We start from the raw sequence: 23,024 nt of genomic DNA on the forward strand, positions 1-23,024 counted from the left end.
CTTCACAAAGGGAAGACGTGTTTCAAAAGAGAGGGGGGGGGGGGGGGGTATGAAAAAGGCAAAGTATGACAACTTGCTTAGTTCAGGTGTATATTTATTTCTCTCCCTGGTGAAAGATTTTTTTTTTCTCAAAGGGAGACGTTAAAGGAAGTATCATAATCATCACTTTATCCAAAGTAAACCCAGCATGTCCTGAGCCTCAGATACAGACACAAACGTTTACTAAACTGATATCACCAAGATGAAAAAAACTTGTGAAATCAGATACATGGCAGTTTATACATGACTTTCCATCACACATCGAGTTTCTGAGTCTGGAGACCGGACACAGACGTATTAATAAACTCATTTTAATAAGTTTGGGCAATTTCCCCACAGCTTCATCCTTTCTATGCAGACAAATGATGACGAGCAGAGTGGACTGGTTTAAAAGGAGAGACATGTCATTCTTCCTTTTTACCGGTGGAGAAATGTAAATAATAAAAGTCAGGTATAGCATCTCTGTAAGACTCCTCTCTTTTATGAGAGTGTCCTCTTCTCATCCCTCCGGACAAAGCAGCTTTTTTTATCTGTAGTCTGTGGTGCCCGACTTCCTCTTCCCGGCCAGGAGGTGTTTGGGTTTCAGGTCGAACACGTGTCTGTCGGCCTCGCCCTTCTTGCCCTGGCGGTTCATGTCTCTCTGGGAGTTCTTCATCATCTTCTTCGCCTTCCTTGCCATCTGAGGAACAAAAGCAGCAGCAAACACAGAAATCAAGTTTTTTTTCTGCAGATTTACTTTCAGAACCGGACGATGATTTAGTGCACAAAGAATGTAACCTTTATAGAAGACGCTGCAAACAGCTTAATGTACATATTTATTACCAAGTGTTTTACAATGCAGTCATTCTTCTCCACCTCATCCCATATTCAACATCAGAAAATAATAAATTAATCAATAATCAGTCACTTTATGATTCAAGAAAGACGAGTTTGAGGTCATAGGAGGACAAAGTCAAAAACGCAGACTTTCTTATTTTTATATCGGCAAAAATTAAGTGTGACATATCCGAAACAAAAACTTTATCTCAGGTTTTATTCACAAAATGATCCGAGAGAAATCCCAGATTTAATGCTGCATTCATGTGGTGTCGGACACATCGGGAAAACGAGTTTCCGAGTTGTAAAATGCACATGAACACCTGCTCAAGTCGGAACAACGACTAGGAAGCTCAGAAAAGAATGAGGTGCTCGACTTCCGTCATCACGAGGGGCAAAATATTTTTTGTTCCCGTTAACATACTTTTTATTAATTCACGTATTGCACATCAACTTTTTGCTCAAATATAACTTAACGTAGCATCAACGCTTTTTGTGCTGTTGTTAAAACATTCCGACTTTCCGACCTGAAATCGCTTGAACACACTGAAGTCAGAAGAACGACTTCCCAACTCGGAAACTCGGAGCACCCGAGCAGCACCTGAATGCAGCATGAGACCCTGTCACGTACCTTTGGATCCCTTAGACCTGACTGGTCCCGTGGTGGGCGGGAGGCGCTCTGGCTGCGAGTTTTGGAGAGGGGAGGAGCTGAAGCTTCGCGCTTACGCTTCTTTGTGACGCTCCGGGACCGCCGCTGGGCTTGTTGGGCGTAGTGGCTCTGAAAGGAGAGGAGGAGAGACACGCTTAAGACTACGTACACAGGCAGGTCTTCATGAGGACCCTGAAGGTCTTTATTTGACAACCTGCTCAGTTCCGTCATGTTACGGCAAAAATACAAAATCAAAAGACTCGAAAAAATGAAATGTTTTCAGCACAGACACTTTAACCTGCTCACAACCTTACCCAGTTAACTCTGCAGTACCAAACTTCACCTAAGACTACTCACACATTATTAAGCTCTCTTTTCACTGGAAGTACAAAAACATTTGCCACATTTACACCGAGCGTCCATGATTCTCCCGCGCCTCAAAGATCTCCTAAAAGAAAGACTTTTGGAGATTCTGCTGAATAAAAGACGTTGTTGTGTTTTTGTTTAAGAGCAGAAATTGAGATTCTTGGAGATAATAACACTGAAGAAACAGAGAAATGTTTACTGGCATGACTTCACCAACTACCAAGGTGCATGCAGAGAGAAAAGCTTGAAGAGGTAAAAAAAAAAAAAGCTCCAGCAGGATCCACACATTTCTCTGTGTGAAGACTATGGAAACAATGTAAACACCACTGACTCAATACAGCCTTTTGCTTCACAGGTCGTTGATAAGCTACACAGGTCGTTTTAGCAGATTTACTGAAAACAGACACTCTACTTTCTGCTCTTAACTTGTGCTGTGCGAAAAAACAGGAGACGTGATTGTTAAAGATCGATTGATTCAGATACATAAATCTCTGATCTGAAGGAAGAACTGACCTCGTCTTTGTCGTTCATGTCCAGACCGAGATCGCCCATCTCCTTCTCCAGCTTCTTTCTTTCGACCTGTGGTGAAATTAAAAACAGGTAAGCAGCTTGTACTAAGATCATTTAAATAAAACAAATCAAAACGTCTGCAGCGGTTCAGCTCCTCTCACCTTGGTGGCGGTCCTGGGCATGCGAGGCCCGTGTATGTCCTTCTCTCTTGAGCCCATGACCAGGAGCTGCTTCTTCTCCCGGATCTGTTTGGCCAGAACGCGGATCTCCTGCATCTCCTCGTCCTCGCTGTCGTCGTCCGAGTCGTACTCCCCGGCTCGCTCCTTAAGCTCCTCCTCCTTCTCGAGGTCCTCCAGTTTCTGTGGGAGGGCGAAATCAAGACCAAAAAATGATTTTCAATTCAACACTTTAAAATGTCTCACAGCTCCTCTTGGACATTTAAATACGGTGTGCAGAGACCGACCTTCATGATGTCAGGATCGATGTAATCGGCGATGTTGTGGCCCTCCCACACCTCGGGGACCCTGTCCTGTTTCTCCTCCTCGTTCATCAGATCCCAATATTCTTCACAAAACAAATAAAAAACGACATCAGCACCAAGCGTCAAAAGTGTTCACGTTCAAATTCACATTAGAGATGAGAGCACTTCTTACTCTGAAGGTCCAGGATGTAGTCGTCGCCGAGCTCCATCTCCAGATCTTTCTCCTGCAAGGTGAGCAACAAAAGAGAGAGAGAGAGGTTAGCTGTGTTGCATGCCAGCACAAATTAAAACCCACTGTCGTCTCTTAGACATTTCCCTTAAAGTGACCTCGCGCTGAGCTGCAGGGATTCAAATCAAATTCAAAAAGCTTTATTTTTTTGAGCTTGTATATTTCTTTTCTAGTCTTCTGACTACTCAAAGCTCTTTTACACCTCAGGTCACACCTCCACATTCACACACTGATGGTAGAGGCTGCTTTGTGAAGAGACCATCAGTATTAAGTTATCCATTCATACGCAGCCAATGAAGCAGCAGGAGCAACTTTGAGTTAAGTGTCTTGCCAAAGGACACATCGGGCATGTAGCTGCAGCAGCTGGGGATCAAACCCCTGATCATCTGGTTGAGAGGCGACCAACTCAACACTGAGCCACAGCCGCACGAGTAGGGTGGGGTGGGTAAATGGCTCCAGTTAGTGATGGGTAATATAACCCGAGATGACCAGATATCACTGATAGGAGGAGGGGGCGGAGCCATTTGATCAGTGAGCATGTGAGACCGCTCGTTCTGCTCCGAGAGTCAGAGTCTAACATCTGGCAGAGCGGGAGACTCAATCTGAGCCGCTGTCTGTCACACTGTTTTAATTAATCTGCCACTATGGCCGCCAGGTTGAGCAGTCGGTGTCGCCTCGTGTGAACACTTCAACTGAACTTGTGTTTTTAAACCGGTGATGACGCTGCTGCCATCGTGTGGCTGAGCGTAGTATCGGTGACTGTATTTATATTTGTACTGCACACCTCTAGCTCCAAGCCATCGTAGGAGAGACAAACATACCAGTTTCCGTTTGGGTGCGTCCACCTCCATCGCCCTCTTGCGCATCAGCGCTCCCTCAGGGATGAACGGAGGCCTCTCCTGGAAATAAAACATGAAGAAGAGCCAGAAAGTTATCTTCTAAAATGAATAAGATCAGACCTCTGACTTCTACCTGAGGTTTAGCAGATATGTTCACCTTCTCATCTCTCTTGGCAGGCATGGCCAGGTGGAGCCGGTTGAGAACATCGTGGACCTTCTTCCCCTTCATCTTTGTCTCGACACGGTTGGCGAGGAGTCGGTCGCAGGCCTGAGGAAAAAAAAACCACACACGGGACAATGAGCCACACCAACATTACAGTGCACCACCGGGGGATCAAGAAGGTTGCTGCAGCTCACCTCAGTCTTCACTTGCATGACTCCCTCCTCGGTCAGGGTGCTGGTCTCGATCACAGGGATTCCCTCGGTGGAGAGATCGGCAAAGATTTTCTGAAAGCAAGAACACAACAGTCAGAAAAAAAAAGAAAACAGCACAGCTGATAGAGTCCCATAGAAGCTCGGTCTGTAAGAACAGGAGGGTCGACAGTTCAAGTCCTGGTCGGGCCAAAGTCTAGAATTAAATGTTTGTGACTGTTTGTGTGTAATGTTTGAAAAGCTGAATTTCCGAAGTATTCGCCGTGTCCAAAAACAGCACACTCTATGATGTCACACTGACTTATAAAATATTCAATAATTCACCTGTTTTCTCTAAAGCTCACCTGGTTCTCCTCAGACAGCTCGTTGATCTTCTTCACGTCACATTTATTGGCAACGACGATGAGCGGCTGCGGGGAAGGCGAGACACAATGACACAACTTTTAACACTTGTTCTCAAGTTATTAAGAGTCACACAAGCTTCCTGAACATAGACATTCAAGATGCTCTCTCAAAAAAGCGGGACAATATACAGAGTGCAAAGCAGCATGACATTTAGACCGAATATTTTAATTTACAAATTAAAGACAAGGCACAGGATTAAAAACACAGACGTCCATCTCATTTATTACAACATTTCCAGAGGTCTCCAGGTAATCCAGAGCAAATAGAGGGTTTAGGAATCTCTTTGCATGTAACAGATCTGATGTCTGACCTTGTTAGCGAACAGCGGGCGGATGCTGTTGAAGAGCTCCAGCTGCTGCTGCAGGGTGTGACCGCACTGCTCCGACACGTCCATGACATAGAGGACGGCCGCTCGCAGGTGAGCCAGGGCCGTGATGGCCTGCATCTCGATGGTGTTCCTGTCCTCCAGGGGGTGGTCCAGGATCCCCGGGGTGTCCACCACCTACGAGCACAGAGACACACGCGCAGAGTGAACATCAGAATAACAGGAAGCTTAAGTCATATTAGCCTCTTAGGATTTCTTCTGCAGAAACTCAGAGCGAGCTGATGTGAGAGCGCAGCAGAATGTAATCAGCCTCGAGCGAGTGGGAGGGGTTGGAGATGTTTATATCATGTGACAGGAGTCAGTGCACCTGAACACTGCCACCTCTGGCACAATATTAAACTGCTGCATCATGTTTTCTGTTCCCCAGTTTGTTCTTCTCTGCTCATTTTTACGATTCCGTCAAAGACTTCAAAGACAGTCAAACTGAAATGATCTCGACATTTTCAGTAGTGTGTATGTGAAAACGGCTTCCCTTTAATTGGATGTTTTAAAGATTTTTTTTGTGATTTTGTGCCTTTAACGGAGAGATAGGACAGTGGATAGAGTCGGAAATCAGGGAGTGAGAGAGAGAGGGGAATGACATGCAGAAAGGAGCCACAGGCTGGATTTGAACCCGGGCCGCCCACTTGGAGGACTACAGCTTCCATACAAGGGGCGCACGCACTAACCACTGCCCCACCAGCGCCCCATAACTCAACTGAACTTTATTTCTACAGCACTTTAAACACAACATAGTTGATCCAAAGTGCTGAACATTGCAGAAACAAAGCATTAGAAAGTAACAGACAAGAACAAAGTGAATTCCAGTGTAACACAAGAAAAACAGAGCTCTGGGTTTTTGTGCTTGATGGGTTACTGAACACTAAAGGCTATTGAGTAAAAACATGTCTTAAGGCGAGTTTTAAAAACAGCAATAGTGTGAGAGAGACGGATGTCTGAGGGCAAAGAGTTCCATAGTTTTGGTCCTGCAATAGAAAAGGTCCGATCCCCATTGCACCTTGTCCTGGATCTAGGCAGTGACAGAAGGTTTTGTGCTGATGACCTAAGATCTCTCACCGGTTTATATGGGGACCAAGTCCATTTAATGCCTTAAACACAGTCAGAAGTATTTTAAAATCAATCCTCAGCTTGACTGGCAGCCAGTGTAAGGAGGCAAGAACTGGGGTGATATGATCTCTTCTTTTTGACCGTGTTGTATGCGCTGAAGGCGGGATAGACATGACAGTGATACCAACTGGATGTTTTAAGTGACAGGTGAACGTGTATCTGAACAACAGTTGTTAGCCTTCAGAGCTGTTGCAGCTTACCTGCCAGCGCAGGTATCTGTAGTCCATGTGACCCACAAACAGAGACTTGGTGGTGAAAGCGTAGGGCTGCACATCCACATCGGCTCTGGTCACCTGCAAACAAAAAGAACGTTTTACAACATGTAACCAACGCTCATCAGAACAGGCGTAAACACCCTGAAACTCATGTGCAGCTCCGTGTTTTGTCCAGTCGTTCACCTTGTTGATGAAGCTGGACTTTCCCACGTTGGGGTACCCGCACAGGAGCAGGGTCCTCGTGTTGGGGTCGATGCTCGGCAAACGGGACAGATGCTGACGCACTGCAGAAGAAGAGGAACACACCGGGTGAGCGCGAGTTATTGATTCAACACTCGAGAGTTAGAGAAAGAAATATGATGAACACTTCCTCTTCTGTTACCTTGTTCCAGATACTCCAGACTGGACTTCTGTCGCTTCAGGATGGTGCACATTCGACCCAGAGCGGCTCTCTTCAGCTGTTTACACCGATACAGAGAATCTCCGTACTTCATCAGACGCACGTAATCTTTGGCAACACTGGGCAGGTTAATAAAAAAAAAAAGATTAAGATCGATTAGTGTCGTTCGTTTGGTTATCCTACACATTTATTCATTTTTTTAGCCCTGATTTTTAATAGTAGTGTAAGGCATGGGAGCTGCCGAGGGGGCCGTCATAAAGAAGCGTTAAGCTTGAGGGACGTTTGCTGCTGGGTGTTATTGCACGAAGTAATGAGGACTTAAGAGTCTGCGCTGGTGTGATGCCAGTTGAATGAAGTCGGGGGGAAAAGTGTCTGTGTTGCGGCGGGATTGGTACCTGGACTCTGAGCTCCTCACCCTGTCTCTAACCCAGATACCCTCCGCTTGTATCTGTGATATTATTCTTTTGGTCACTACCCATAGGTCGTGACCAAAGGTGACGGTTGGAACGAAGATCGACCGGTAAATCGAATCGTGGTTAAGAGGGAGCTGAGCCTGAACAATCTTTATGATCAGAAGTTAAAAAACCAAAGAAACCTCAGACAGACTTACTTATCGATCAGATTCTTGGCGATGTTTATCTGCCCCAAGGCCAACTTGTAATGGTCTTTGTCGTACAACACATTCATCAGGTCAGCGTAGAAGGGATGGATGTCCTGTAGGAAAAACAACACATCAACATATTTAATATAAAACATCAGTTAGAAACCAGCCTGTCTCTGGTGTTTACTTACGTCCAGCTTGGGGAAGTCGGTGAGGATCTGAGTGAGGCGGTCGTGGTAGTTCTGCTGAGTGAACTTGACCTTTCGCATGTAGAAGTGTCGGATTCTGTGGATGGCATAATGCTTGTGTACCACTGTGGGCGTCTTCCTTTGAGTTTTGGATAAAGTGATGTCGATGAATTCCTGCAGAGAGGCGGAAAAGCAGCAACAGTTAAGGACTGAAGACTACCCCCCATCATTCATCCTTACTCTTCAGGAAGCATTACACTACTTTCCTCATGTTTATTATAATTAATAAAACAGAATCAAAACATTAGATCAATTTTTCTGCAAAGCAAATTGAAGTGATTAATAGTGGCTTCATGTGTTTTTGTTAACTGTGACTGGCTTAAACTTCCTTAACCTTTGGTAATATGTTTATATTAAGTCTTAAGGGTCATATATCAATACTCAAGCATGCACTGGAGAGGCTATTTAATATCTACTATCAGAAAACAAACTATTATCCTCCATTCCTACAAGCTAAACTCGTCTACACAGTTTCTTATTACAGAGTCCTGCCAGACCTCGTTAACATATCCGTCAATTTAACACAAAAAAGCTGGTCAGGAAAAAACAAAAACATTATAACAACTTTTTACACTCTGACCACGAAATATCAGAGTCTTTTTATAATTCGGCATACAAGTGACACATGTAGAAGCTCATATTTATCTCCATGGAGTCTAACATGTTTAACTTTGATCGGCGGCTGGCATCCCCTAACACTGGAATTAAATGGACATAGAGATCAGGAGTGATGGGTGACAAGCACGAGGTTTTGCTTGTTTTGATATAAACTGCTGATTTATGCCTTACACGTCGGATTAGATGACATGTTTGCCTGCTCAGAGAAAACACAAGAATCTTAAATGTCATGTTTTTCCAACGGAGTTTGGTACGGGAGCAGATTCAGACTTATGTGAACTATGTCAGGAGACAACTGGACAACGAAGCGAGACAGGAAACTAAACAGATAACGACATGGTCTGTTTCTTTTTATTTTCCTTATTCGATATAAAGTAATAAATCAGATAAAATAACATAAAGAAAACGTCTTTAAACCCCTCAGCACGTGTTTTCCTTCCCCACATAGACTGTGTTTTCTTATGACTTCCGGTGTCTCCCTTCGCTATCTGTGGACGTGGAAACATCCACGGTGGTTTAACACGCAGGATAAAAGTGAATAAACTCACCTTTGCGGTGGGAACCACCATAATCTTCTTGAAATTATAAAGTGCCATTTTGACGCGACACGATGGGGTCGGCTGACGGCACGAGGAAAGGAGAGCTCCACGTTCCGCCAACACCGGAAGTGACGCTCAAAGAAGACTGAGGCAAGTTCTCCCGACAGCGCCCCCTGCGGCCGGAAACAGACAGGGCAGAAACAAAACACCACACACACACACACACACACACACACACACACACACACACACACACACACACACACACACACACACACACACACACACACACACACACACACACACACTAACTATCTCTCTCTCTCTCTCTCTCCCTCCCTCTCTCTCTCTGTCTCTCTCTCTCTCTCTCTCTATCTCTCTCTCTGTCTCTCTCTCTCTCTCTCTCTATCTCTCTCTGTGTCTCTCTCTCTCACACTCTCTCTCCCTCCCTCTCTCTCTCTCTCTCTCTCTCTCTCTCCCTCCTTCCCTCCCTCTCTCTCTCTCTCTCTCTCTCTCTCTCTCTCTCTCTCTCTCTCTCTCACCTGTCAGGTGACCACAGGGGTTGAACATATGGAGGTGTGTCTCCTCACTTGTTCATGTCTGATGAAGGTTTCGGACCCTTTTGTGTCTCTAGTCCGTCTTCAAACCCCCCAATGATGAGAAAAGTCCATCCTCTCCGTCTTCTGCCTGCTCCACTTTTCAGAAAATGTGTGCTCGAACAGGCCGTTTGGAGATTTTCCCTTCATGACATCACAAAGGGCAGTAGCCCCTCCCCCAGGTGGGTGACACTCCCACAGCTAGGTGTTTGTTCTGCCCTCTGAGTCTGCCTTCTCACTGTAAACAATAGGACATGGAGCGAGAAAGCACCGAGTACACCCAAGCCCTTCCAGAGAGGGGGCGTGGTCAGATACAGCTCATTTACATATTTAAAGGTACAGACACAGAAACAGCCTGTTCTGAGCAGGGCTGAAATAGAGGGGTTTATAGACATGATCAAATACAGGATCAGAGTGGATTTAGAACAAGAAACTTCACACACATGTTTTGAGGAGCTCTGAGACTTATTTACACTGAAGAAGAGGAGGAGGAGGATATGTCACCTTTAATTGTGACTTGGAGCAGCTTCTGGTGCGCCGGACTCCGTCTTCCCTCCTAGTCATTTGTTTAGTAAATTTAGTTTTGCATAATAAGTAACTTTAGTTTTGTTTGGTATTTGGGTAACACTGTGGGCACCTGAGGTTATAGAGGGAAGAAGGCAGCTTGAGGACCAGCATGCACCTGGGTGGACCAATCTGTTTGTTTTTCTACCATGAGGCAGCAGGAGCCGTGAGTTTCTTTGTTTTCTCATTTGCTTCTCTCAAAAGAAACCATCAGAAGCGCAGACCTTTGTGGGCTTCTTCTACCAGCGTAGACCACATCCCCCCCATCACTCGCCTTTTTGATAATGTTTTATTTAGATTTTTTTCTGTGAAATAGCCGATACAATTATTTATCACATTCCTCGAAAAACACCAAAGAAAAGTGCTGTTATAGGTGATGCATTGATTGTAATGTCCAGATGAGTATTTAGGTCAGATATAAGGACTTCAAAAGCAGGTCTAAATCATTCCTGATAAAAACAATATTTCATACTCAATTGTCGTGTTGTAGTACTCGAAATCAGTCTCAGTCTTTGAATAGATAAATGGATTGGTTTTTTTAAAGATCCCCTAATACCACAACACCTCCTCATATTTTTAAATTAAATTATATTCTGGAGGCCGGATAAGAAGCTTTTGGAGGCCAGATTTAGCCCCCTGAAAATGATGGAGCAGGCAAAACTGGTCTGCAGTATCTGTGTTCTGTGGCACAGGGGGAGAGGACACTAAATATCCTGTAGTTACACTTATTTCTTATTTGGAGATTTAATTTATGATAAGCTTTGGTTGTTAAATTAGGCAGAAGAACAAAAACATTCAGAATTTTCCTTTAAACATGAGAGGAGCCAATGAAACTAATCATTTGGATTAATTGAAAGTAAAAAACGCCTCCCAACGCGGACACGACTGGACTCCATATTTGTTGTGATCCGCGCTGATAAAGAAACAGCCAATCAGCGGTTGCCTTGGTCATAGGACCACGCCCACTCCCGCCGATCACGAGTGGCTCCGCGTGCGCCCACTGCTTGTCTCGGCCAATCAGGGCGGCCCGCTGTGAGAGCGAGGGAGGAGGAGGAGTGAGAGGGGCGGGACCTCAGGCTCTGTGTGACAGCTCCGGGTTCAGTGCTGCACCAGAGATAGGAAGAAGATGAAGAGCTCTCACTTCGAATCAGAAAGAAGCACTTGTTTTTTTCTTCTCTTCGGTCCCAGAGTTTTAGATAAATATACACTAAATCTATTCTTGGGTGAATTTAAATAAGCTAGACTTTTTTTTTTAATTCTTCTGTCACTTGTTCTAGAAAAATAATGGGAACTAGTGCTAACAAGGAAAATATGTAATATCTTCATTAAAATGATGTCCAGGAAAGTTTCGATAGGAGAAATATGGTCCACATTGCCACTTAATCCAAGTAAATAATGTAGAAAAATCTTCCTCCTTTCATTATTTATTTCTAATACCTGGCCCTACTCGTCTGCCATAAAATTTAAATACAATAGTCTCGACATTTTGAATTTTTACTTTGATATTTTGACTTTATTCTCAAAATTGTATCTGAACTTTATTCTCGACATTTCAACTTTACCCCAAAATATTTCAACTTTTCCAGTTCATTCTTGATCTTTTTACTTTCTTTTCTTCTCCACATTTTGGACTTTATTCTCACAGCTGTATATCACAAATTTAATCTCAAATTTTCGACTTTTTGTCTCTCAATATTTCGACTAAAGGTGGATCATGGGAAAAACAACCTTCCTCCTCGTATTATTTATTTCTCATGTCTGGCCCCTTCGACTTCATTTTATAGAAGAAGATAGGCTTCAGTTGAAAGTCAAAATTTACTGAAATTAAATTTCTTTGCTTTATCCTCGACCATTCAACTTCTCCCTGGATATTCAGACTTTATTCTCAAAATTGTTTTTTAACATTATTCGCAACATTTTAACATTTTACTCGATATTCCAGTTTATTTTCAAAATTGTATCTCAACTTTAAGCTCAAAATTTTGACATTTTCTTTCTCGATATTTCCACTTAATTCACAACATTTCTACTAATTTCTCAAAGTGCGTAATGCAAAAAAAAAATATCTTTCCCCTCTCATTGTCAATTCTTATGCTTGGCCCTCAAGCAGCTAGGTGTTTAAATTAAATTAAAAACATCCGGAATCCAAACTAACTACATAAAATAGTAAGATAAGAAACTGTAATTTAACATGAAATTAAATACAATTTTGAGATTAAAGTTGAAATTAGCTGAAATTCTATTTCTTTACTTAATTCTCAACCTTCTGACTTCTCCCCGGATATTACAACTTTATACTCAAAATTGTATTTCAACTTAATTCTCAACATTTCCAGTTCATTTCACAATTGTATCTCAACTTTTTTCTATTTTTTTTACTTATCCTGTCACGATTTTTCCACTTAATTCTCGACGTATCTACATGTTTCTCGAATTGCATAATGGGAAAAAAAATCTTCCTCCTCTTATTATTTATTTCTCATGTCTGACCCCTTCGACTTCATTTATAGAATAAGAAGATAGGCTTCAGTCGAAATTTGCTGAAATTCTATTTCTTTACTTTATTCTCGAACCATTCGACTTCTCCCCGGATATTCCGACTTTATTCTAAAATTGTTTTTTTAACTTTATTCTCGACATTTTACAATTTTTCTTGCGATTCCCACTTTATTTCCAAAATGTATCTCAACTTTTTTCTCATTATTTTTTTACTTATTCTGTCACGATTTTTCCACTTAATTCTCGACATTCTACTGTTTCTCGAATTGCATAATGGACCAAAACAATCATTCTCCTCTTATTGTTTATTTCTAATCATGTCTGGCCCTAATCGACTTCCGTAGCGGTTAGTCGGCTACATCTTGTGACGCTTAACACAAAAAAAACAAAAACTTTTTTGTAGTCCTTTTGTCTTCGGTGCTTCATCGGCTGTAACATAGACGATCTTTGTGCTTGCACACGAAAGGGAAAGGAAACGGCGACTTCTCCATTCCGAAATCCCCCCTTCTCGCTCATCTTTAGCCGTAACGAGTGTTTGAATCGATCGGACGGTTTCAGACGAATAAACGTACATTTCTCAGTTTCAGGGGGTTATCTCGGTCGCTTTCTTCTCCGTGACTCACCCTCCCCGTAGAGCCCGCAGTCGACCAGTCGAAATCGATCCATCGAGCTGCACAAAGTTGATAGTCGAGCTAACTGAGCTAGCTCACTTGCTAACTAGCTCGGGGAGCCCGTTGTTTTTTGTTGCGGACAGTTTTCGGGGGCGTTGTTTTCGTCGTTACATTGAAGCTTGTTGTGACACTTTCCCCCCCCGCTGTAATCTGAAGAGTATCTGCGGTGAGGTTTTTGAGCTGTAAGCCGGTTGTTACAGAGCTAGCTGCTAGCTAACACCCTGCGCATACAGCCTGAGTGAAGGCCGCAGCCCTCCTCTCACCTCCTCAGTGTGTTTGCATCGCCGCGCAGTGAGGGACAGGTTAGTACCAGACGCTGGGGGGGGGGGGTCATCTGCTTTGTGATGTTTTATTTAGCTTGTCTGGTAACTGAATATTAGACTGATTCAAGAGGAATCGGGGGGAGAGGGAGGAGGGGGGGGGGGGGGTTGGGGGAATCCGCGAAATCACGCCGGAGGTCGCCATCTTTCATTGGATGTTGCTGCAAGCCAGCTAACCAGACATGGCTGCTGCTGCTGCTTCTGCTGCTCCAACTTTTTCTGTGGGACACAACACCGTGCAAAGAGGAGTGAGGGGGAGGGGGAGGGGAGGGGGGGATTTGACTGTCTTGATCTTTTCGCTTAATTTGTAGTTTGCATGAAAGCTGTTGAGTGTCAGAGTCATGCAGCCTCTCAGCAAGTTGAGCTGCAGTCAGCTGCTCAATACTCCTGCAATGCGTCTGCAGTTTAGGTTCAGTGTTTGGCAACTTAAGTCGACCTTAACAACCCCCCCCCCCCCCCCCCCCCCCCGACATGTAAAGAGTACAGTGATAATGACACTGGGGGGGGGGGGGGTCCAGTTGAAGTTGTGGCTGCTCATGGTCCCATAGATGTGTAGGAGTGACTTCTGGGGTTTCATGTACACAAACATACACATAATAATAATAATAATAATAATAATAATATATTGTGTTTTTGTAGTGCTTTTCTAGGAACCCAAAGATGCTTTGACAAAATATAAAACAAAAAACGACGAGGACAGTACAATGAAGAAGTAATTTACTACCATTTATGACTCTGTTCTTACACATTTACATTTAATCTTTCATATTTAAAACTAGACGTATGCTGAGTTAAATCCTGGTTGTATATATTCACATTCTTAGTTTTGATATTTTTAGTGCTTATTTACTTTGTATTTAATATTATATTGTGTTTTTTACTCATATTGTGTGTTTGGATAACCTGCTGCTGTAACGCCACAGTGTGTGTGTGTGTGTGTGTTGTGGTCGGGGGGGGGGGGGGGGTTAGTGGTTGTAGGCAGTGATGAAGAGGTGAGTTTTGAGGGATTTCTTGAAGGAGGTGAGTGTGGGGGGAGTCTCTGATGGTTTTTTGGAGTGAGTTGCAGCAGGGTGGGAGCAGCAGTGGAGAAAGGGTTAGGCACCAACCTTCGCTTTCAGGACGTTGTTTTCATGTTGACATGTTTTTCTAATTAATCTTTTATTTGTCACATTTACAAAAAAGGCTTTAAGTCGCTCTTTTCAGTACTCAGGAACAAACTCAGAGGACTCTGAAGCGGTGAACACCTGTGCTATGATATTCAAATTTGTGTGGCTCCACAGGGCCGCTGCCCCGACTTGAAAACGAATCTAAGTTACTTGTTTTCTTTACGGTTTTATTTGGAGATAGGACAGTGGATAGAGTCAGAACTCAGAGAGAGAGAGAGAGAGAGAGAGAGAGAGAGAGAGAGAAGAGAGAGAGAGAGAGAGAGAGAGAGAGAGAGAGAGAGAGAGAGAGAGAGAGAGAGAGAGAGAGAGAGAGAGAGACGAGCCTCAGGTCGGAGTCAGACATTTCCCTACAGACTGAGATACTGCTGCCCCAGAGACAGGATGGTCGATAGAGTCAGAAATCATGAAGAGGGAGTGACATGCAGGGAAAGGAGCCACAGGTCGGATTCAAACCCCGGGCCGTCCGATTGGAGAACTATAGACTATTACCTCTGCAGTGTTGTGTTGATTATTGTTATGATTGTCCTTTGTGCTTTTTTGTTTATTGAATTATTCACTTATAAAACTCTTGAAATCTTTGCTGCTGTATTTTAAAGCTGGGTGAGATGCACGTTGTCCACATAGAAACGCTTCACAAATGTTTTTTTCCTTACCTGCATAGCAAAGTACATACAGGTGTAGGGCTGTCACCACGGCGATCAAGGGTGGCTCAGTAGTGCGGTGTGATCGCACGCCCACCCCCCACCTCTTTATTTCTATATTAAGTACATTTGTTTGTGGATCAGGGGTCAGAAACTTCCCCCGTAAGATTAATTAGATTGTGACTTTTACTTATTTGATAATAAGTGTCAAACACTCTCGTCGTTACGGCAGCTACAGGTATGACCTCTGATACGCGACCTGACTTCTGGGTCGGTTGAACCCGTTTTCTCATTTAGTAAGTACTCAGCCGGCCGTTATGTATCCTGTAGCCAAATCCTACTGTACAGGTTTTAAGAAACGACCTGTCGTGTGTGTGTGTGTGTGTGTGTGTGTGTGTGTATAATAATCTTGCAGGCCACACACTCGGCCTCTCGGCGAGGTGACATGTTTCTGGCATCTTCTAAATCAGCTGGTTCTCCTTTTTTCATATTAACTGAAAGTCGAGATGTTAACAAAGGGGCGGAGTTACATTTGGTTTTAGGTTCCAGTGCAGCTGCCCGTGTGTCCGTCTGAGCATTATGCTGGGTGAGGTGACTTAACGTGCGGTTACCGTGACAGCCCTATACAGCTGTGTGTTTTGTTGTGGGAGGGAGAGAGGCGGGGGAGGGTGAAGAGGGACAGGCCAAAGCCCCGTCCAAACTGCCGTTTCAAGGCGTGATATTTACGTCCCTGTGACGTCTCTCCTTCGATATGAATGTCAGCGAGGCGTGATGGAGTGACCCTCCCTCTATATACGGTTCAGACGGGATCAGGGGAGCTCAGTGCTGTGTGTGTGTGTGTGTGTGTGTGTGTGTGTGTGTGTGTAGCTCCCGCTGCGCCGTGCTCTTTTGTGCTTCTGCAACGCCGTAAGGCAACATGTATTCACACACTGGGACGCCAATATTCACCGTTGCAGAATCATTTGAAATGTCTTGAAGGAAGAATGTGCAACATTTTACACACAAATCCAGTCTGTCCTGTGTGAATGTGTCTCTGAGTCCTGACTGTCTACAATGAGGGAGAAGCTCGAGTCCCGCTGGCTGTGTTGTTGTCAGAGCCGTGTTTACATGGACGGGACGGCCGGCTCCTCCCCTTGTGTATAAAAGCTGTTTTAGTCAAGAACTAGAGAGAAGAAGAAGAACATACTCACTGATTATTTGGATGTTAGTAAGAGTTTTTAGATCACGCTCATTCTGTGTCAGTTTACATGAAATGTGAAGCTACGAGCTAACTAAAGAGCGCTAACATTAGCATGCTAACACAACAATGCAGGACACAGGTGATTACAGCTCGAGCAAAAGGACAATTTGTGATCCCCGCTTGCGCTTAATGGTGCTTAATTATGGTGCTTTGTAATTGATAAGTTCTTGGTGTGAATGCGAGTGGAGAGGGGCTGGAGGTGTGTCTCTGACAAATAAATAACACGGGGATTATTTCATGCTGTGCTGCCCCCCAACTGAGAGCACACATATCTATTACATATGGAACATGTATGAACAGCGCACGACTACCATATTTAGTTTGGTATTGCATCCCTAAAATTAGCTGTATTTGCGGCCTGTTGGATGGAGATAAACTCAGGTTCAACACTTCCACATGGATGTGTAAGATGCCTGTTCACCATCCTCCACCAGGCAGTAACCTGCTGATTTAAAAATAAACCCCTTGCCCCCCCCCCCCCCCCCTCTGTGGCATATTTCAGTGGTGGGGTCTGACAGGCTTATTTTGGAACAACAGAGTAACATTAGGGTCATAAATCACCTCTATTGATCACGCAGGGTGGAAAGGTGCCGGATGAGGAGGGAGCACCGAGCAGAGCGTCTGTTTTGGTTCTGGCCTCGTCTAGACGCTGTGATTGAGTCACTGAATCAGCAGAGGAAATGACATGTACTGTGACCAGGGTCAGCCTTTTTTTTCATGGCATCAAGCGAGAGCAACTGCATTGAAAACATTGTAGAGAGTCTCGTGGTTATCCTCGGCCCTGACGCCACATAAAAATACCTAGAATTGTTAAATTACAGTACAGTTTTCCCCTCTTCCTGCAGTGTGGTGGGCATGTTGTTGTAACTTGCTTGTGGGAAAAAATGGAGACCTGAACTGTGAGTTTTTCAGAATCAAATAAGTAGGATTTTATTCGCGGATTAATACTTTTAAAGATTTGCTGTCAGGTTTTAAATCCTGACCGGTTTCTGTTTTTTAACATCAATACAAGTCTCGATTAGAGATGTGCTTGACTTGTTGACTACACTGTTTTAACGACGTCACCCTTGCTAGCTGGTAGTGTTCTGACTGAGACCAAGACATACTCGAGACCAGAGTGCGCTGCAGTGTTTTGATCTAGAAAACGGAGATGAAGTCGTATGTAGGCTGCGTCAGGTTAAACTGGCACACCAACCGGAGCAATGCAGAATCACTTTTAGCACGGACGTTCGTGATAACCTGCGGAGACGACTTCAAGCTGGTGGTGCTTAGCAACATGCTGCAAACCAAATTACCTTTTGTTTGCCGAACGTGTGATTTAAAATTCACTCGAGTTTCTGCTGTCAGACAGATTTTTTTTCGCAGCAAGTCCGAGTGAGCTGATGTGAGAACGCAGCAGGATATCTCCGGAGAATTCCCCTCGAGCGAGTGGGAGGTGGTGATTTTGTGATTCTGTTACACTACACTTAGCATTGATATTAAGGCAAATATTCTCATTATAGCGTCTCGTAGCGGACTCTGTTGCTTCTTTCGCTTGGTTCTTTTTAGTCTCCAGCTGTGAGGTGCATGTGTGAACAGCCAGGTCAGGAGAAAATCCAGAGCAGTCCTCCTGAAATTATCTAGATATTTTCAGGAGTGCATATGTGAATATATATAGAATTACTTTATTGATCCCAAACTGGGAAATGGTGGCGTTACAGCAGCAGGTTATCCAAACGCAATATTAGCAAATTTAAAAACAAAATAATATTAAATACAAAGTAAATAAGCACTAAATATATCAAAACTAAGAATGGGAATATATACAACCAGGATTTAACTAAGCACTTTGGCTTTGGATACCAGCGTACCTGTGACATGAGCAGACAGATGCTCTATCGAGCTCTGGTGAACTAAGCTCACACACTAAAAGGTAAATGTTTCCTAAAACACGGCTAACTGTGTAAGGATATGCAGCAGATTAGGATGTAGGTTTGTGGACTGTGCCAAAGTGAATGACACCGTAAAAAATCAAAGCCCTAAATCTGCTTCAAAACGTCTGACGCATGTTTACTCAACGTATCAGTGCCGCCTGGTATTCCTATTGTTTGCTGTCGTCATTGTGTGGCCGAAGAATACGCCCACACAAGTCACAGAAGTTAAAGGTAGACTTAAGTTGGCAAACAGGTTTTAAGTCCAACGTCTATCAATGTTTATCACACAGCAGCTGTTTTGATAGCTGACTGGTATTGATGGAGAGCTGTGTTAAGCCCCATTCACTGCAGTGTCATGACACACACACACACACACACACACACACACACACACACACACACACACAGGGCATGTATAGGAACAAGTATGTGGATCAAAGGTCACCCGTTTTACAGCCATGCCATTCTTTTTCTGCTTTGTATGCAAACACAGCGAGGGCCCGTGTCACAGACAGGCACTCGATTGTTGTGGGGGTGGGTGGGTCAGTGGGGGGGGGGGGATTATCACTGCTTTACAAATGGCTCCAACGGGACAGAAAAGAAGGTGTTTCCAGAGATGTTTAGACTCGGTGGGGTACTCCTCCCTTTTTTTAAAATCTCTGTCAATGTTTGACATTGAGGTGGGATTCAGCAGCAGTGATCAGCCTGAGGGACTGTCACCGCTGCTGCCTTACAGATTAAATGATGTTGACAACTTGGTCCAACAGGCACACAATATTTGTCTAGTACAAAGCTTGGATAGAGTCTGGAAAAATGTCTCCATTTAGAGGGTACACAGTATCGAACATGACCCACAGAGCTAAGATTTTGAATCAGTTTGATATCTCTTTAAAGGAAGAATGTGTGACTTTTTGCTCCAGTAGATGTCGCCCTTGAGCTCCAGCATGAAACCAAAACAAACTACTGTTTGGCCACACCTCCTCCATCCTGAAGCCTCCGCTCTCCTCCAGAGACACACCTCCAACCCCTCTCCACTCGTGTTTGCACAAAGCAGTTATCAGATGGATTGCGCCAATAATTAAACACCATTAAGCTCAAGCGGAGGACAACATTTCCCTGTGTCCTGCATTGTTGTGTTAGCATGCTAATGTTAGCGCTATTTAGTTAGCTTGTAGCTTCACATTGCATGCTCTAAAACACTTATGTGATATTCAAATAATCAGTGAGTATGTTCTTCTTCTTCTCTCTAGTTCTTGACTAAAACAGCTTTTATACACAAGGGGAGGAGCCGGCCGTCCCGTCCATGTAAACACGGCTCTGACAACAACACAGCCAGCGGGACTCGAGCTTCTCCCTCATTGTAGACAGTCAGGACTCAGAGACACATTTACACAGGACAGACTTTATGATTTATTTATATGTGATATGTTGCACATTCTAACTTTAAATCGGGACAGATATGAGACTTTGAGACGGACACAGATTTTCACATGACATGGCGGACGATTAAGAAAACATTTGAAGTGCAATGTGCACTGATATGTTACTATGGTACGCAGAAGAATGCTCTCCTTAAGGTGTAACTTTATAAAAAAGTGTTTTTCATGAAACCCATTATTAACCAGTCGTAGTTTGTCCCCAGTCCAATTAAAACCCCTGTGATACCTGTTTTTATCAAACTCCCTTACTCCCAATTTCCACATACTCTGAGCGCCGTGCCCTACTGGCTCCGTTTCTGGAACGTGAGCGCAGCCATGATCAGCTGTACACGCATCTCAGGACACATTGCTGCCTGTTTTGATTTAATGCTGATAAAGTGATGGAAACTCGATGGAGTCTGTATATTCTGTTTTATTTTGAAATTGACTGGATGCTCTGTGTGTTTCCTTGCCTGACTTCCTGTCTGGGTTGTTCTATTCTGTCTAGCTTGACGTGTGCCTGCAGCGAGCTCCGTCCTAAAATAGACTCGCAGCGTATTTGAAACAGAGCAGAGAGGAGTGGCGCTGCTGGCACGCTCTGTGCAATGAATAAACTCTCAAATCTGTTGGGTGAGATGTAGCTGATTTAAAGAGCCCAGATTCTGCCTTTTTGGGGTTCGTATATTTAATCTATATACCTACTAAAGTATGTTCACAATAGCTGAAGTTGAAAAAAGTGTCTGTTTTCATGTACCAAGTCTGATCTGATTGGTCGGCCTGTTGGCTCTGCCGTAATTGGTCAGTCGCTCAGCAGGGTTCTCGGAAATGTCACGCCTGTTTTACCATATTGGGAATGCAGCCACTTTGGCTCCGAGGGGAGCAAAAACATTAGCACCTTAGCACTACTGTGCCATCGGCAGGCTACGGCATATCGTGGGCGTGCTACAGAAGTTAATGGGCGTGCAACATGAGCTGCTGGGCCACAACGAGCCAATGGGCTTAGATCAGTGATCTCACACTGACAAGACGTCACACTGGCAAAAAAATTTCGAGGGGGGCTAGAACCGAGCGTTACATGCAGCTAATGCTACAGCTAACAGGAGGAGGTAGGAGAAGCCACGTTTACGCAGACTTTGAATTTTTGCACATAGATGTGACTAAACATGCACAGGACACTTAGAAAACACACTAAAGAGCAAATAAAACCAGAAAAAGAAGAATATGGGACCTTTAAGAATTCTGCCTCCTTGAAATGTTTTTACCTAAAACATGAATCATTCTGTACTTCGACTGGCATAAAAAAGTGAAATTTCTTCAAAATAAAAGCATGTTCTGTCCGTGTGATGTGTTTTAGAGGTCAGCGCTCCTCAACAGGCTTTTTGTGAAGTCACTATCGGACAAAGCCCTCTCGCCTTTCCCAGCGCACACGTGTAACAACTGATAATATGCCACAGTTATGCGATCAACATCCACTGGTGAATCTAACTTGTTTGTCCCCTTTGCCCCCCCCTGTAGCTTACTTGGTGACACAGAGACTTCTCCCTGAGGAGCCAAGAAGCAGACGGCTCATGACTTCTGACCAGGACACGAAAGTTGTAGCTGAACCACAGGTGCAGCAAGTGCAAGAGGCAAAAGAGAACTCTCATTTGGTGAGTGTTACCAGCACACACACATGTTTTTACAAAATCCTCATGATGTTCCACCCTGCTTTAAAACAAATCTGGATTCCTTTGAGATCTTTTTCAGAGAGATCCCCAAACTCTTCTGACGTCCTTTTTGATGTTTTAGTTTGAGAAATACATCAGAAGAATCCTCTTGAACTATTGTGTTTTCATGCATATTAATCATATTAGAATAAAATGCTAGGCAGTTAGCATCACTGCTAAATAATGGGGGGGGATTTCACATAAGGGACCCTAGACAGAATCCGAGTACACTTGAACCCAAAGTCTGGTTCAATTGATCCCTAGTGTGAACACAAGCGTAGCGCTCGAGTGCGGTACGCTTGTACAGGTCTCGGGCTCGAGTCACGTGCGCTTGAGTACGGGAGATGTGAACGCAACCGTGCTCAAAGGCAAGTTTATTTATGTCGCACATTTCAACAACAAGGCAATTCAAAGTGCTTCACACAACATCAAAAGCATCATGACAGAGGAAAAAAAAGAAATATTATAATAGAAAATGTAGAAAAATAACTAAAACAAACAATTCAAAATCACAGAAGAACCATTCAGACATTCCTTACCTCCTGATATTCCAGTTTTTATTAAGGGAGTCTGTTGGGTTTACTGTCACCAGGACACCCTTTTATTCATCTTGAATATTCAGTTTATTGCCTCTTTCTTAGCGATCTTCAATTACCCAGTAATTGGTATTCCATTTTTTTGTTAACCGGGGAAGGAAGTGGGAAGCTTTCATGATGTCGTATCTGTGCAGCCTCGGGCCCAATTTCATTATCTGAGCTGCACGGTATATGTGGAAGTAAGAAGAGGGTTGTTGTTGGCGTCTCAGAAATTATAAAAACATCCACATTAGAAGGATGGAAAAAACAAATGTCGCCCAGTTGATGACGTTGGTGGTTGCCATGGTTGATTCTTCTTTCTTCTTCTTGGCGGATTTGCAAACCAACTACGTGCATACCGCCACTCACTGATTAAGACTGGTGGGAGAGGGGAGGTGAGGGGGAAGCTACTCTTCCTCCTTGTAGCTGGAGAACATTAGAATCTGTTTGTTGGCTGATCCCGAGTAAGAAACTATCGATGGACCCCAGAATCTTCTTCAAAAGTAGGACGTAATAAGAACAAACCTGTTCTTAAGAATGGTTGGTGAATGAGGCCCTGTGTCTTTATCGTCACCGATTTTACTCTTAGGTTTTGGTGATCAGCCAGAGTTGCTTGAGCACCTGCCCCCCCACATTTTGCTCACCAGTCCTCCAGGTGTTATCCCACATACAGGTTAGCTCCCTGCCAACACCCAGGCGGACGACCAGCCTTGGCCTGCTTTTGGCTGGTGTTGATTTCTCCTGCTGATTGTTTAGAATAGAGAAATGCCTCGTAAAGAAACAGGAGGCCGAGGAAGATGAAGCTCTCGTAACTTAATAATCCATGACCTGATTTTATTTCTCTCTTTTCATGAAGCCAGAGGTGTTTGTATCGATCGCAGGAATTACATTTTGGT

General features: G+C 43.9%; 2 protein-coding genes across 5 annotated transcripts in view; one reads left to right on the forward strand and one right to left on the reverse strand.

Annotated features, from left to right (window-relative positions):
* Nucleotides 1-77: 77 nt before the first annotated feature.
* gtpbp4 (GTP binding protein 4) lies at nucleotides 78-8,981 on the reverse strand. The gene is made up of 17 exons (XM_020654709.3): nucleotides 8,829-8,981; nucleotides 7,606-7,776; nucleotides 7,424-7,527; nucleotides 6,796-6,932; nucleotides 6,597-6,697; nucleotides 6,399-6,491; nucleotides 5,017-5,208; nucleotides 4,646-4,711; nucleotides 4,287-4,376; nucleotides 4,087-4,197; nucleotides 3,912-3,989; nucleotides 3,034-3,085; nucleotides 2,844-2,944; nucleotides 2,542-2,739; nucleotides 2,384-2,449; nucleotides 1,487-1,633; nucleotides 78-718 (listed from the first exon to the last, which is right to left on the reverse strand). Exons 1-17 carry the CDS (start codon nucleotides 8,874-8,876, stop codon nucleotides 566-568), a joined length of 1,908 nt encoding a protein of 635 aa, XP_020510365.1. The 5' UTR covers nucleotides 8,877-8,981; the 3' UTR covers nucleotides 78-565.
* A 3,755-nt stretch (nucleotides 8,982-12,736) lies between these two features.
* The window catches only part of LOC110004073 (la-related protein 4B-like), a 43,265-nt gene continuing 32,977 nt past the window's right edge, over nucleotides 12,737-23,024 (forward strand). For all 4 annotated transcript variants that reach the window (XM_065953568.1, XM_065953570.1, XM_065953569.1 and 1 more), the window contains exons 1-2: nucleotides 12,737-13,451; nucleotides 21,363-21,496. In XM_065953568.1, the coding sequence (XP_065809640.1) occupies nucleotides 21,416-21,496 (81 nt within the window). In that variant the 5' untranslated portion in view covers nucleotides 12,737-13,451; nucleotides 21,363-21,415. The remainder of the gene's footprint in view (nucleotides 13,452-21,362; nucleotides 21,497-23,024) is intronic.

Source organism: Labrus bergylta, chromosome 4, assembly GCF_963930695.1.
Source record: "Labrus bergylta chromosome 4, fLabBer1.1, whole genome shotgun sequence".
Classification (NCBI taxonomy): domain Eukaryota; kingdom Metazoa; phylum Chordata; class Actinopteri; order Labriformes; family Labridae; genus Labrus; species Labrus bergylta.